Raw genomic sequence first — 14,105 nt, 5'->3', positions numbered from 1 at the left:
AGTTGCAACAGCTCATCAGTTACTAATGCAATCACTCTGCACTGCTCCCAAAATTACTGAGGTTTAGATACTGTGAGGTCTCTCACTCTCCAGGCTGACTACAAGAGCCTGTCATTCCTGAAGTGTCATGCTAATGGTTTCAAAGGACCCCTTTTGTGTTGGTTGGTCAAATGCAGGAAGGTGCATTGTTCCTCATTCACCCTTTCAGGGGAAATTAGATTGTTTTCCCCTTTTCGTGATGTACCTGTATTTTTTTGCTAGTCTACAATGCTGAACAGCAAGAGTTGGCACAAAGGAGAATGCAGAAGCTGTTTGACAAAGAGAGGAGTGGAGACAAACAGAATAATATCTTTTGACAGGACAGAAGTTCTAAAATGAGTGACCGGACCTGTGACTCAAAAGGCAAATGCTGAGACCTGGGTAGTGGCTGTTCCTGACCAGTCTGCCCATACAGAAGGGGTCTGGAAAAGGGGTGTGGTGGCCACATGTGACAGCAATGGCATGAGAGGAACCCAGTATGTCAAAGGCTCTCCAGCCTCTTGAAGCACAGCCTGGACAGTGAGTTTATGACAAGGCTCAGCAATAGATTTTATCCGTATTTTGATTTCACATCAAACCTAAAGGAGCATACTACAGAGAAGAAAGTAATGGGAGTGTCAATCAAAAAGTTTTCCTTCCTTGGTACTTTGGGCTCTAAAATGAAAAGCTGCATTTATAAAAATTAAAAACAATAGTTTTCTTTTCATAAGAAATAAATGTGACTTTATTTTTAGTAGAGGCAGTACCTCTCACATTGTAATATTCACAGAGTGAAACAAACATATTTGATGCAACCAGATCGGCTCCTATGCTGAAATAATGAAAAAGCTATTTTAGATGAGAAGGATTATATTTAATCTCAGAAAGCACCCAGAAAACTGTTCTCTAAATGCTGTCCCTATTAAATAAACTCCAAGCAGCTAAATCAAAATTTTACAGAGTCCTCTCTTTTCTGTAAAGCTAAAGATAGAAAACACAGAATTAGAAACTTCTTAACAAGAAAATACAACAGAATATTAAACAAAAATTTAATTTCCCAACATTTTGCATCTGTGCACTATTCAGATCAGCAATGAAAACATTCTCGTTTCACATACTACATCTCATAAATTAGACCACACATAAAAGCTGGTGAAAATTTTATATTTTTTCTCACTGGCAATTTAAAATGCTGGAGAAATAAATCAAGTTCAGAAAAATCAGTACTTTAAAGTGATTCATCAATATTTACTAAAAGAGTTAGTTTGTTAAAAAATTTCATTTTAAGGATACCAACACAACTAGATTTTTTAAAGATTTTAAATTCTTTAATGATTTTAAGGATATAAGAATACCTTTAATGAAATTAAAGAAAATTTGGAAACAAAATCTTTCAAACAAAAATAAAAAGGAGAAAATTTCTTTCTTTTCAAATTTAAAAATGCATGGCTGATTTAAATTTTAATTCCAATTTCTTTTTTTTTTCCATTTTACCCATATTTTCCCTTTAAAAACTGACAATAGATACCACTGGAGCAACTGATAGAAAAAAATAGAAAAATGCTCACCAGTGTTGTAATGCTTTGTGCAATAACCAAGTTCTTTATCTTCTTTCAAAATAAACTGTGGCAATGTTAAACCCTCTGCTACTTGCACAGGTCCATCACTTAGCCACTCAAATATCAAATCATTCATAGTATATCCAACTGCAAAAAAGAAATCAGAGTTTATTAGATGATAGCTGACCGGAAAACATAAAAAGCCAACGTTATTATGTCTGAGAAGCATGTCTTTTATCACAATATATGTTATCTCAATTATATTTTCAAACTGTATGATTAACAATAGCACTATTCCTGTTAGTTGCCAGTTGCTATTACCACGCTATTACCGCACTATTACTTTATTAAAAGTGACAAGTAAACACCATTATGTTCTGAAATATTGCCCTAGTTTGCCTCTAAAAAGTAATTTTGCTGGCCCATATAAGATGCTGTTTACACCTGAATTGAAGTTTCTCTGTGTCTATGTATAAGCCTGCATTTTGCTTTATTTTCATCATTATTTGATGATGGAGTTGGTGTGCACCAAAAAAACAAGGATTTCTAGACTGCAGAATGCCAGTCCCTTATTGAAAAGAAAATGGCAACTTTTGTAAACCTGTGAACCTGTCACTGAGAGATGTGGAGGGAAAAGAGATGCATCGACTCACTGAAGTGTCTTTTTGACGGTACTGCTACATCTTCATGGACAAATTAAATAAGCTGTGTCAATCTCATGAAGTTCAACAAGGTCAGGTCTGAGGTTTTGCACATGAATCGGGGCAATCCCAAGCACAAATACAAGCTGAGTGGAGAGTGGACTGAGAGCAGCCCTGGGGAGAAGGACTTGGGGGTGCTGGTGGATGAGAAGCTTGATATGACCCAGCAGTGTGTGCTTGCAGCTCAGAAAGCCAATTGTATATTGGCCTGCATCAAAACCAGCATGACCAGAAAGTCAAGGGAGGTGAGTGCCCCCCTCTACTCCACCCCACCCGGAGTGCTGCATCCAGCTCTGGGGCCCCCAGTGTAAGAAGCACATAGTCCCATTAGAGTGAGTCTAGAGGAGGGGAACAAAAATAATCAGTGGGCTGGAGCACCTCTGCTATGAGGACAGACTGAGAGAGTTGGGGTTGTTCAGCCTGGAGAAGAGAAGGCTCTGGGGAGATCTTAGAGCAGCCTTCCAGTACCTAAAGGGGGCTGCAAGAGAGCTGGAGAAGGACTTTTGACATGGGCCTTTTTGTAGTGATAGAACAAGAGGTAATGGCTTCAAACTTGAAAGAAGGTAGGTTTAGATTAGACATTAGGAAGAAATTCTTTACTGTGAAGGTGCTGAAACACTGGAACAGGTTGCCCAGAGAAGCTGTGGATGCCCCATCCCTGGAAGTGTTCAAGGCCAGGTTAGATGGGGTTTGAGCAAGCTGGTCCAGTGAAAGGTGTCCCCGCCTATGGCAGGGGGATTGGAACTAGATGATCTTTAAGGACCCTTTCAACCTAAACCAGTCTATGATTCTGTGATTTTGTGGGCACAAAATCATGTGGCAGCCCACAGTTCATACTCACACAGCTAAACCCCTTCTCCTCTCACTACAAAAAAACCCTCAAGATGGACTGGTATCTACTGAATATTTGGAATGATCACTGGTATATGCCATTGTCTGAGCCCGTCCTGGTTTTGCCTGTTTATCCCCTGGTCGAGTCGAAACAGTGCTGTGGTGTGTGCTGATACTCCAGTCCATGCTTTGACTGTGTTTAGCTTACCATGTTAAGTATATTAATAGGACCCCTGCTTCATTGGGTCATTTTTCAAAAGACTACAACCTAACTCAATGGGACATAGTGAATCCCTGGCTATGTACGAATTGCTCTTACTTTCCTGAGATTTAAAAATTTCTCCCACATAGCATTGCTGTGGTTACCCCTGGAAGTGATGGAGCCCTGATGGGTGAGGTGATGTGACCCAGGAGAGGGAAAGGGAAGGGACCAGGAAAAGCACAGAAACAGGGGACCCACACGTTATGGTGATAAATAGTTAAAGCACTGTTCCTCCATTTTTTTTTCCATACAAATTAGGAATATTGAGTCTCATCGCATAAATGTGACAACATAGATACTACCTAACCTCCGAATGTTAGGGTAAAATCATGTTATTTGATAGATAAAGCAATTGGACACTCACAGCTCTCTAGCTGCATTGTACATGTCTGCACATCCATAGGAAAATTCTTCAGGTCCATGGGACAGGATAAGGTTAAAGTGAGCCTAAAATTGGAGGGGGAAAAATAAAGAAGAAAATGTTAGACATCTACAGGTTTTATCTAAAGCCCCATATTTAGAGTTTAAAAGGGTCAAGACCAAATCTTAGCACCTCAGAGGCTGGGTACATCTCCCCTGGGAGGTTTTCAGCACATAAGAGCTGTGAAGCCCCAAGTGTGTGAGCAAACTGGGTGCTCGCAGCCTGCACTGGCTGAGCTGAGCACAGAGGAGACAACAAGACATGTTCTCCACTAACGTACCAGTGAATGTTTTATGTACAATACGGAACCAAATAACACAAAAGCTGTAATGACTGATCATGGGACAGATGTTTTTAAGCTTTATTTTGGGAAAGCAAAAGAAGAAAACAACAACCATGGGGTTTTTTCAATAGAGTGCTTTTGTTGTGTATGAGTCCCATCTCCAATCCTTCATTCTTACTGCTGAGCCACTAAAAGAAAGAAAAAACCACCACACAGTAAAAGCTAAAATCACATCACATTAAAGGAGTGCAGATAGAAGAAAGTAAGCCTAAAGGAAAAAAATCATACAAAATATACTTGTCTTTTAATTTTTCAGTTGTTATTGTCCCAGAGAAAGCATAACTTAACTTGAATGGGAATACGTTTAATGTTTCTTTTTTTCTCCTTTTTTTTAGTTGATTTTAGCTTTCCACATTTAAGTGAAATCTGCTTCAAGACTTCTTTTCTGCTTTATTTCTTTTATTTTTTTGTTTGAGGAGAAGAAATCATTTTTAGCAAACCGGTAGGATGGCATAATTACAAACAACTAGCTGCTTTGAAAAACAGAAGTGTTAGGATTTTGGTTTAAATCATATTTTAAAAGTACGTTGCTATTTCAGATTACCTTCAGCACAAAAAAACACTTCGATACAAAGAAAGCAAATTAAAAAAACCCTCTGTGTCTATTTATCATTAAGGAGGATAACAAGATTGTCTGATCTGAAGGGAAACTGAAACATTTACACAGAACAATGAGAATAAATTTTTAATTATGTCAGTGAACCCATGGGCCAGCTGTTTGAAAACATAACCTTGAAACTATGTCTTCTCATGGACAAATGTGATCTCTATGGAGAAACACTTGACTAAGTTCTATCTCCCAAGGCAGTTTTTTGGTTCTTACCACATACAGCTGATTCAAGCTCTTTCAGTCTATTTCTTCACCATGTTATGTTTTGGGGATGGCCTGACTGGGCTTCTAGACCTACCACCCTGTCATAAAATCAGTATGACAAAAAGGTGATATTTAGGTAACTGAGATCAAAATTGTGTCTTAATCAAAGATCACATTCAACATTGCATAGAAAGCCACATTATTTTCATCTTGACACGGTCTTCAGTGAACAAGATGACAGTGTCAGGAAATTAGAGATCAGTTGTATGTATTAGTGAAGGGCACTGAGATGAATAAAAGTATTCCTCTCAATATTACCATAGTAAATAAACTCTCTTTTAACCTTTGGAAGCAAATAGCATAAGCTTTAAAAAAATTGTCATCTAGAGAAAAGAGTATATCTAGTAGACATATAAATGTCATTGACAATCTCTCCTTTCCTCATTTAAATACTTTAAGCGCCCTGCAAATGTTAACTAGTGTCATTTTTACTAGGTAATTTCCTGCATTAAAGATTGAGCTAATTAAATTGCTAATCCCCAGAATTAACAAAACATTGCTTCTGCCTTATTTTCTGAAACACTGCTATATCAAACTCTCTTCCTTCTTTTCAGTCATCTTCTAAATAGGGCTTAGATGTTTTAAGTTCTTTTCAAACATGCCTTCATGCAAATACAGCCTTTGTAAATATGTCATTTGTTGCATTCATTGAAGTAAGCATGGCATATCCACCCCTTGAATTTTACTGACTGTCAGGTGTCAGGACTGCACACTGACTTTGTTTCCTTTCCCCTTAATCCCCTTCTACTCCCAAAAACCCCAAATAGTTTGGAGGTTGACTACATACATGATCAGGGAGATCTCTTGTTATTTTAATATCAAACTTGTGAGAAAACAAATACATCCAATTGCAGCTTTTAAGCCTCACTAGGGAAAAATTGATACTAGGTAGATACATATTCCTTTTTTTTTCTGGAGGTGAGATGAGAAAATGTTCGTTATGTTGGTCCACACAAAGCCTGAAGTCCTGCTTTCACTTCCTAGCCACTGGTGTCTTTCAGGAAGACTGAATTATTCTATTCTCACCTTGACAAATGAAAAATAATTTCCATTCACTGTGTTAATGAGGCTAGCTCAAGAGATCAGGGGCCTTATAGGCCCTTATAGCTTTACCTTTACCTGTTGCTCATCTCAGCAGAGTAGCCATTCATAGTTTACATCTTTGCCTCTGTAATCCCTTTCACTAGGAGTAATGCAAGTGTTGAAACAAATGCTTATAGCCTGGCATCATCCACAGATCCACTGATTTTCAATGAGATTACTACATGCTAAATATTCAGCTGCTGGAGTCTGAAATAGATCCACTGAAGTCCATGATGGTGGATCAATTTATACCAGTTGACTAATTTTTGGTAAAAATAGGATACTGCACGTGTTTCCAAACCCTAGTTCCATGTCACTACTTATATATTTACATAAATAAGGACACAGGATCAGAAACAAAAAGTGTTAGGTACATATAGCTACCCCCATTGCCGATAACAACAGTGTCATTGACAGAAAATGTTTTGGCAAAATGAGTGTCTCACACTTGGCAAATTCAAGAGGGGCCCCTGGAGATTTTGTGCAAAGAGCAAATTTAATGTGGAACTACATTGATGAATACTTTAATCATTATTAAAAGGGAATAAACTGCTATAGAACAATTATTTTATTTTTCAACACCCCACCACCAAGGCATTTGAGATACATAAACAACAGATTTGGTGGCATAGAACCATAAAACACTGATGGGAAGTGCTTTATGAACCATCTGTAAAACTGAAAGGAGAAGAAGCTGATCATGGACTTGATTTTGACTTCAGCTACCTGAGCACCCTTTAGTTCCTGCTAGCCAGACTCAGGTGGCACAGCTGGCTCACAGAAAGCTCTGGGGTTGGGCACATTATGTTTTCCAGCTGAGCAGAGAGGGCTCATGAGGGAGCAGGAGCGAGTCACGTCTCCAGCGCCTCAGCACGCCAGGCACAATGCCAGGGACAGCAAGCTGCCTCCGAGGAGAGGAAAAGCTGCTCTCTTCTTTCCCTCCCTACCCCACAGCCAAGGAAGAAACAAGTCCTGGAATAGTGCAAATAGAGTATGAACAGAACAAAATGCAGAATGAGAGCCAGAAAACAAAGAATGAACAATTAGCTGTGACTGTGACAAAAATAATAAATAAATCAATCAATAATATTACTGAGCAATGGTGTGGCAGAGACCGGGCTGTGATCCAAGTACTCCAGGGCAGCATTGTCTGTCTTAAGCTTTGGACTCTCTTTCTGAGGATTCCCTCATATACCAGGTAAGTCCTCAGCAGCATCTGCTGAGACCTTAAAGGTCTTCAAAGTGCAGCAGGCATTGCTGCGATGACTTCACTCAGCATTTCATTCAAACTCCCCTCTTTCATTCCCTGGTTTCACTATAATGTCCTGAGAAATCACTCAGACTTGGGCTGGGGGCCTGTGTCTCTTCCCACCTCAGCTCAAAATCTTTAATTTCTGGTCACCCCAGGAACCCCCTGACAGCATCACTCTGAGGTCTGCATTCCCTACTTTCTGCAGACAGAAAGACAAAAGCCCTGCAGGCTGTAGCTTCCTTTGTCGCAGAAGCCAAAATAAGGCATCCCACGGGGAAAAAAATAAATAGCCTGACAACGTGTTATTAATCAGAAACTCTCATGCTGGTGATGTTTAACACCTGAACATTTTGTTTTGCAATGCCAGTGTCTTTTCCTGATGTGAGCAGCCATGGCCTCAGATGGACCAGCAGCAGAGCTCAGCACAGGCACTGCTGCTGCCCTAAACATAGCTGCTGTAGCCAGCCAATGTCCTCTGAGAAAAAGGCAGTGGAGAGTGTGACACACATGTGCAGCCAAGGGGGCTCAGACATATTTACGTGCAGTGCAATCAAGTCCTGAACTCAGTAGTGGGGCTCAGATATTGTGTCTCCTCTTCATCCTTTGCTCATTCCTGCCTTTGTCCTACTCTTTCTCTGGCCTGGACATGCTTTTCCCACCTGCTCCAATATCTGCCCATCTACCCTACAATTCTCCCAGAGTCACCTACATGACACAGAGCCCAGACTCTTCTCTTTGTATCCTGGTCTGTCCTCATACACTTTTCCCCTACTTTTCCTGTTGCCCAGTTCCTGTCAAATGTCACTCCTACCTCTCTTCAGGGTATTAAGTCTCAAGGCCAGTCTGCCCTTTGACAACTAACTCCCAAAGCAGTAGAGGGTAAGGATTTTGCATAGAAAAAAAAAAAAAAGGAATAAATTCAGTAGGAATAAAATGTTTGTAAACAGACTGTTCTCAAAATGATTTCCAATCTCATTCTTTCACTTGTGGGTTTTGAAGGCTGGGGCTCACCACCACCACAGCACTTCTGTGATTATCTCACAGTGCTACAAAAACGCTTCAGAGTACTACACAGACAGACTGCTTGTGAATGGTCCACAACACAAATCTGAAATAATGAACTGCTAGTACCATATTCAAGTCTTAGGGGATTGGGTTTACAGAATCCAAGAATACATTTTTATATAAATTTAGGAGAATATGTAATTTTAACTGAGACTTGACATATTGCCCTTAGGGAGGCGGTGGTCCTTCATCCTTGAGACGTGCCCTGCCCATCGCAGCTGTGTTCTCAGCAACATGGCCTCAATACTTGTGACTGCTGCTTGTTCTAGAACAGATGTATTGGTCACATAATCTGACCAGTGGATGTTTAAGACTGTACAAAGGCAATGTTGATGGTGAACTTGCCACCGTCTGCCGCATGAGAGGAGCCCCAAAGGGGAGATACAAGGAATCCCTGAAACAACATCTCAGCCTCGGCCACACTGATCATCATAACTGGTCTACTCTGGCCTCCAACCAGGAGGTCTGGAGACACACCATCTATAGCCCTGCTGCTTCCTTTGAGAACGCACGCAGGATCACTCTTGAGGAGAAAAGACAACACAGAAAGAATTGTGCCTTGCAGAATATACTACCTAAGGAGTTTTTCTGCTGTGCCTTTTGCAACCGGTCGTGCCTATGTCGTATTGGCCTTTTTAGCCACCAGCGCGCTTGTAACAAACGTGGGTAGAGCCCTTCCCAAATCTTCGTTCGCGAATCCCAGCCATGACTGACTGACATATTGCCCAGTCTGCAGCAACTGTTAGACTGTATTCTAATCCACTTCTTCCCAAACACCTATCACATCACAGCCTGATGTGCTGCAACACACCCAAAACTTCCCTTGATCTAGGTGACTTCTCACCCCAGAGGAGGACACTGATCCTACAGGAGAAATGCCCCATGGATCACAATACAAGGTATCTGATGACGGGAGAATATCCTTTTCATTAGTTATCCTGCAAGATTGGTTGTCTGTGACTGGGCTACAGAACAACAGCCTCCTCACAGAGTTTTTTCTAATGATAAATAACTGGGATCAGTCTTATTAAGTATAGAAATAGTGTTGGGAATTTATATAGTCATAGAGATAAGAGTAAAAATCCCTTCTCTACACAAAAAAAACCCCATGATTATCTCCTCACTAGCATGAAAAGCAACAAATGCCTCACCATGAGTAGGCATGGTGTCAAAAATAACATTTTGTTTCTATTCTTATCCCTTAATTCTTCCACACTACACCCATCTGCACCTCAGCTGCTGGGACAGGAGATTTCACAATCTAGGACATTATGTTTCAAATACCAGAACATAAATAGCACATGCATGATCACTGCTGGCATTGGCTATGTGCCATTTTTATGAAAAGACTTATACCTGTACAAACCCCCCAGTGTTGGATTTAGTGAGACAAGTAGGATTTTTTTCCCAGTATTGCTAAATCTAAAGATGCTATCATAAATTGCAAGTTTTCTGGTATTTTTCTTAAAGCTCTATGCTGACAATAAAGATAAAAATACTTTTAGTGGTACATTTTTTCTTTGAAAGATTAAATCCCTGATCCTTGTAGCTGCTGAAAAAAAACCATAAAAATATTACCTAAGCAAAAGCAGACAAAGTTCCCCACTAAAATGGCAGGGGAGATGAAGTTGCACAGCAACCATGACAGCATTGCATGACACAGGAGCAAATGCCATTCAGGCTAGTGGCACTGAAACAGGGAGGAGAATCTAAAATCTCCTTATAGTCTTCCCAGTCCCCTCTCTTGGGTGATCTGTGCCTGAGAGAAGGGCACACACACTGTTCATATATCAGAAGGCAAAAAAAAAAATAAAATTCCCAGTGGTATTCTTCTTTTAAAGGGCTTTTCATTTTGTAGTCCATCTCATTATTTTTTCAGGGACCTGACTCATCATTTTGAATGTCAATTCTGGTAATTTTCACAGTCTACAGGCTTTGTCCTGTTAAATAGAACAGTCAAACTGACTGCTTTTCCCCTTTTTTTTGAGGAGTCCTGGAATTCCTCTTTAATATTTGTCATGTTCTGCAGCTTCGTTTCTGTCAGATGGGAACGGGCTGAAGTCGAGCTTAGAGGAGACACGGAGCCTTCTCTGCTATGGCTAAATGTGAGCTACAGACTGGAGTTTCATGCACTGCTGTTTCCGAGCGTGGTCTCCCTCCCTCCAGTGCTTTGCTTTGCTTCATGTACTGCTTAACAACACAGGAGCTGGCAGAGAGCAGGGTGGTGGATTTCTCATTACAGGCATCCCACTTCTCATTGTAATGCAATCACTGTCTGCAGATACACAAAGCCAGCACATGAGCTGCCAGCAAATGATTTTCCAATTATTGCTCAAACAAATCTATGAAATTAAATTCAAGTATGATTGCATGTAACAGTTAAATTCTGTAACCACCTGTTCCTTTCCATGAAGAACAGTATTTCATCTCTCCTTTCTCCTCTGTCATTTTCTATCTAGTTTTCCTGCAGTGTGTGTTTAGTATGGTGTTGCTTTCTTCCTGGCATTATAACATCTCTGTTCAAAGCCACATATTGCAATTCAATTGGCAAAAGACCTTCAGCCCTGGAACCATGTTCTAGGAAAACATGCTTTTTTTGTATCATTTAGAAAGGGTTCCTGCATCTGCATTATTTTACACCTAACCTTTAACTGCTCCAGTGCAAGTTCAACAGGTAAATGAAGTGATTGATCACCAGCAGTCAAGGACAGGCATTGCCAATACCCATAAGGAGAGCCAGTACAGACATGTGCTTGGCTATGCAACCGTCCCATTGGCATCCAGAAGTAACCACCTGCCAATATTTTTTGATCCTGCCAGCCAAGAACAACTTCACAAATTGGTCTCCAGCAGCATTTTTCACTTTTTTACTTAGAACAAAGTCTTCCTTTTTATTTGAGATTCAGGAATATAGGGCTATAAAAGTGACATCTTGGGCCATAAACTCTGATCATCTGCTACCCTCCATAGTCACATCATCTCATCCCCTTCAAAATTATCAAAGTTCATTTAATGGTATCTAGTGTGTGGGCATCCTCATGTCTGTTGGAATATTGTTCTAGGAATTCAAGGTGTATACAGCTGTAAACTTTATAACTTCCTCTTTAAGCTTACTTATGACCAGTTCAGAGCCATATGTTCTCCCAGCAGCATTGTCCTTCAGTCTATGGAACTCTCCTCTTGTGTTTGTATTTACCTCACCTCCAGAGCTCTTATGTGTCAGCTGGAGATGTGCATGTCATGAGAGGAAGAAGTAAGGTAGTACATGCTCACATATAATGCCCATATCCCTGGTTTGCTTTAAATACCTTATGAAGAGAAAAAGCAACTAATTTTGTGTCATTAAAATGTAAATTATTCTTTCTGTAAGCAGCATGATTAATGGGGTTTTCACAATAGCTGTGTTAGTTGCATAACAAAGTACCCACATTAGGCTTTATTATTTATTTAGTAGATTTCATTATTTGTTATTAAAACCAAGTACTTTAGATACAACAGGAAAACAAAGATATTAGAAAGCCAGACCTAGATCCTCAGATTGAATTTGAAGATTGGGAGGGAATGAGAAAGATGGGAGTGGGTGATGCAGTTAAGAGAGTGTTAGGAAACAATCTGCTGAGCTCTTTGGGCTGGAAGTCAGCTTAAAGAAGACAGAGGTCCTCCATCAGCCTGCACCTCAGGAAGTCCCCCATCATCCCCACATCACCATTGGCCAATCAGAGCTCAAATCAGTCCAACAGTTTAATTACCTTGGTAGCCTCATCTCCTGAGATGGTAAGATCGACGGAGAGATAGACAACAGGTTAGCAAAGGCATACAGTGCTTTTGGAAAACTCCACAAAAGAGTATGGTGTAATAAACACTTGAAGAAAAGCACCAAGATCAGTGTTTACAGAGCCATAGTGTTGTCTACTCTCTTATATGGTTCCGAAACATGGGTCATCTACCGCCACCACCTGTGTCTCCTAGAACGCTTTCATCAACGCTGCCTCCGTTCAATCTTAAACATCCACTGGTCAGACTTTGTGACCAATACATCTGTTCTAGAGCAAGCAGCTGTCACAAGTATTGAGGCCATGTTACTGAGAACGCAGCTGCGCTGGGCAGGGCACGTCTCCAGGATGAAAGACCACCGCCTCCCTAAGATCCTGCTCTATGGTGAACTTGCCACTGGCTACCGCATGAGAGGAGCCCCGAAGAAAAGATACAAGGACTCCCTGAAACAATATCTCAGCCTTGGCCATGTTGATCACCATAACTGGTCTACTCTGGCCTCCAATTGGGAGGCCTGGAGACACACCATCTATAACGCAGCTGTCTCCTTTGAGAACACACGCAGGATCACCCTTGAGGAGAAAAGGCAACGCAGAAAGAACCGTGTTTTGCAGAATACACCATCTAAGGAGTCTTTCTGCTGTGCCTTTTGCAATCGGATATGTCTGTCACGTATTGGCCTCATAAGCCACCAGCGTGCCTGTAGCAAATGTGGATAGAGCCTTCCCAAATCTTCATTCGTGAAGCGTAGCCATGATGAGGAAACAATCCCAAAGGATGAGAAGAATCTGAGCCTATTTAATTAAAAGACCCTGCAAGGAAGGGGAGTGAGTGGGGCTGGAAGGAGAGGCAGGAATAAGGGAAAGAAGGAAAGAAAAAGGAAGGGTGAAAAGCAAGCAGCTAATGATAATCCAAAGACTTTGGGTTCAGCCATAATGAGAATGGCTACTTCTCTCACAAAAAGCTGCAATTTTTTGGCCTCTGAAACCATTGTTATTATTGTAATAATGCCCATGGAAAGACAAATTTGTCAAGTTCGCTCGATTTACATAGCATACAGCCACAATTTGGGAAGTCACTGTGTCCCAGTAACATCATGCAGTCTAATAAAGTTTAGTGATTGTAGTACTGTAAGACCTCTGCCTACAGTAGCTAATAGCTGTTAAAGTTTTTTTAGATATGTTCTCTATTTCAGTTAGCATTTCTGACTGATGTTTTGGTTTGTTTTAAATGTGGAAAATTTACTTTGAGGTATATGAGGTATGTTTTGTGGTTTATTTTATGCTTCTGGAAAGTCAGGGCAGTTAGCATGGGATAGTGTGAAGTTTTGCCAATCCAAGAACTAAATAGTTTTCAAGGAAAATACCCTGTGCTGATTGACATTAACTTCCAAGGGAAAATCTCCACTTTGTCAATACCAGCATTTTTCTGATAGGACCTGAGGTAATAAATATGATTGTGTGAGGTCAGAGTTTAATAAGTAAACAGCTGTGTCAGTAACGATAAACATCTCTCTGCTCCCACCTCTGCTAATCTGTCACATGGAAAGACAATGCTGCTAGTGAAGTCCAAATCCTCTTAAATCCCAACATTAGATTGTAAAATAAAATTGAAGTCATCAAATTAAAGCACAGAATGCACAGAGCTGTAGAACGTAACATTTTCTACCACTCTGCTAAGCTAGACTGTGACATGACATGGATGGTTTATACACAATTGGTATAAATGGAACCTCAATATCATATAGCTGATAAAATCTGTGCCCCAAAAGTGTTTTAGAAAACCTACGCCTGACTTCACTGTAACATGGCAACATATTCTGCAGTAGCCACACAAAAAATCCAAGATCTGATCTTATTTAAAAAAAACATATTAGAGAAGGCTAGTGAACTTTTTGCCATATGAGTAGTCTGCTGCAGAAG

General features: G+C 40.4%; 1 protein-coding gene across 6 annotated transcripts in view; it reads right to left on the bottom strand.

Moving 5' to 3' along the window:
- The window catches only part of GLRA2 (glycine receptor alpha 2), a 129,620-nt gene that overhangs the window by 76,146 nt on the left and 39,369 nt on the right, over window positions 1-14,105 (bottom strand). For all 6 annotated transcript variants that reach the window (XM_017812362.1, XM_017812364.1, XM_017812366.1 and 3 more), the window contains exons 5-6: window positions 3,736-3,818; window positions 1,587-1,724 (exon numbers count right to left, since the gene is read on the bottom strand). In XM_017812362.1, coding sequence (XP_017667851.1) covers window positions 1,587-1,724; window positions 3,736-3,818 — 221 coding nt within the window. The remainder of the gene's footprint in view (window positions 1-1,586; window positions 1,725-3,735; window positions 3,819-14,105) is intronic.

This window comes from Lepidothrix coronata, unplaced genomic scaffold (assembly GCF_001604755.1).
Source record: "Lepidothrix coronata isolate B3197 unplaced genomic scaffold, Lepidothrix_coronata-1.0 Scaffold35, whole genome shotgun sequence".
NCBI classification, from domain to species: domain Eukaryota; kingdom Metazoa; phylum Chordata; class Aves; order Passeriformes; family Pipridae; genus Lepidothrix; species Lepidothrix coronata.
This window is presented reverse-complemented; position numbering and strand designations above follow the sequence as displayed.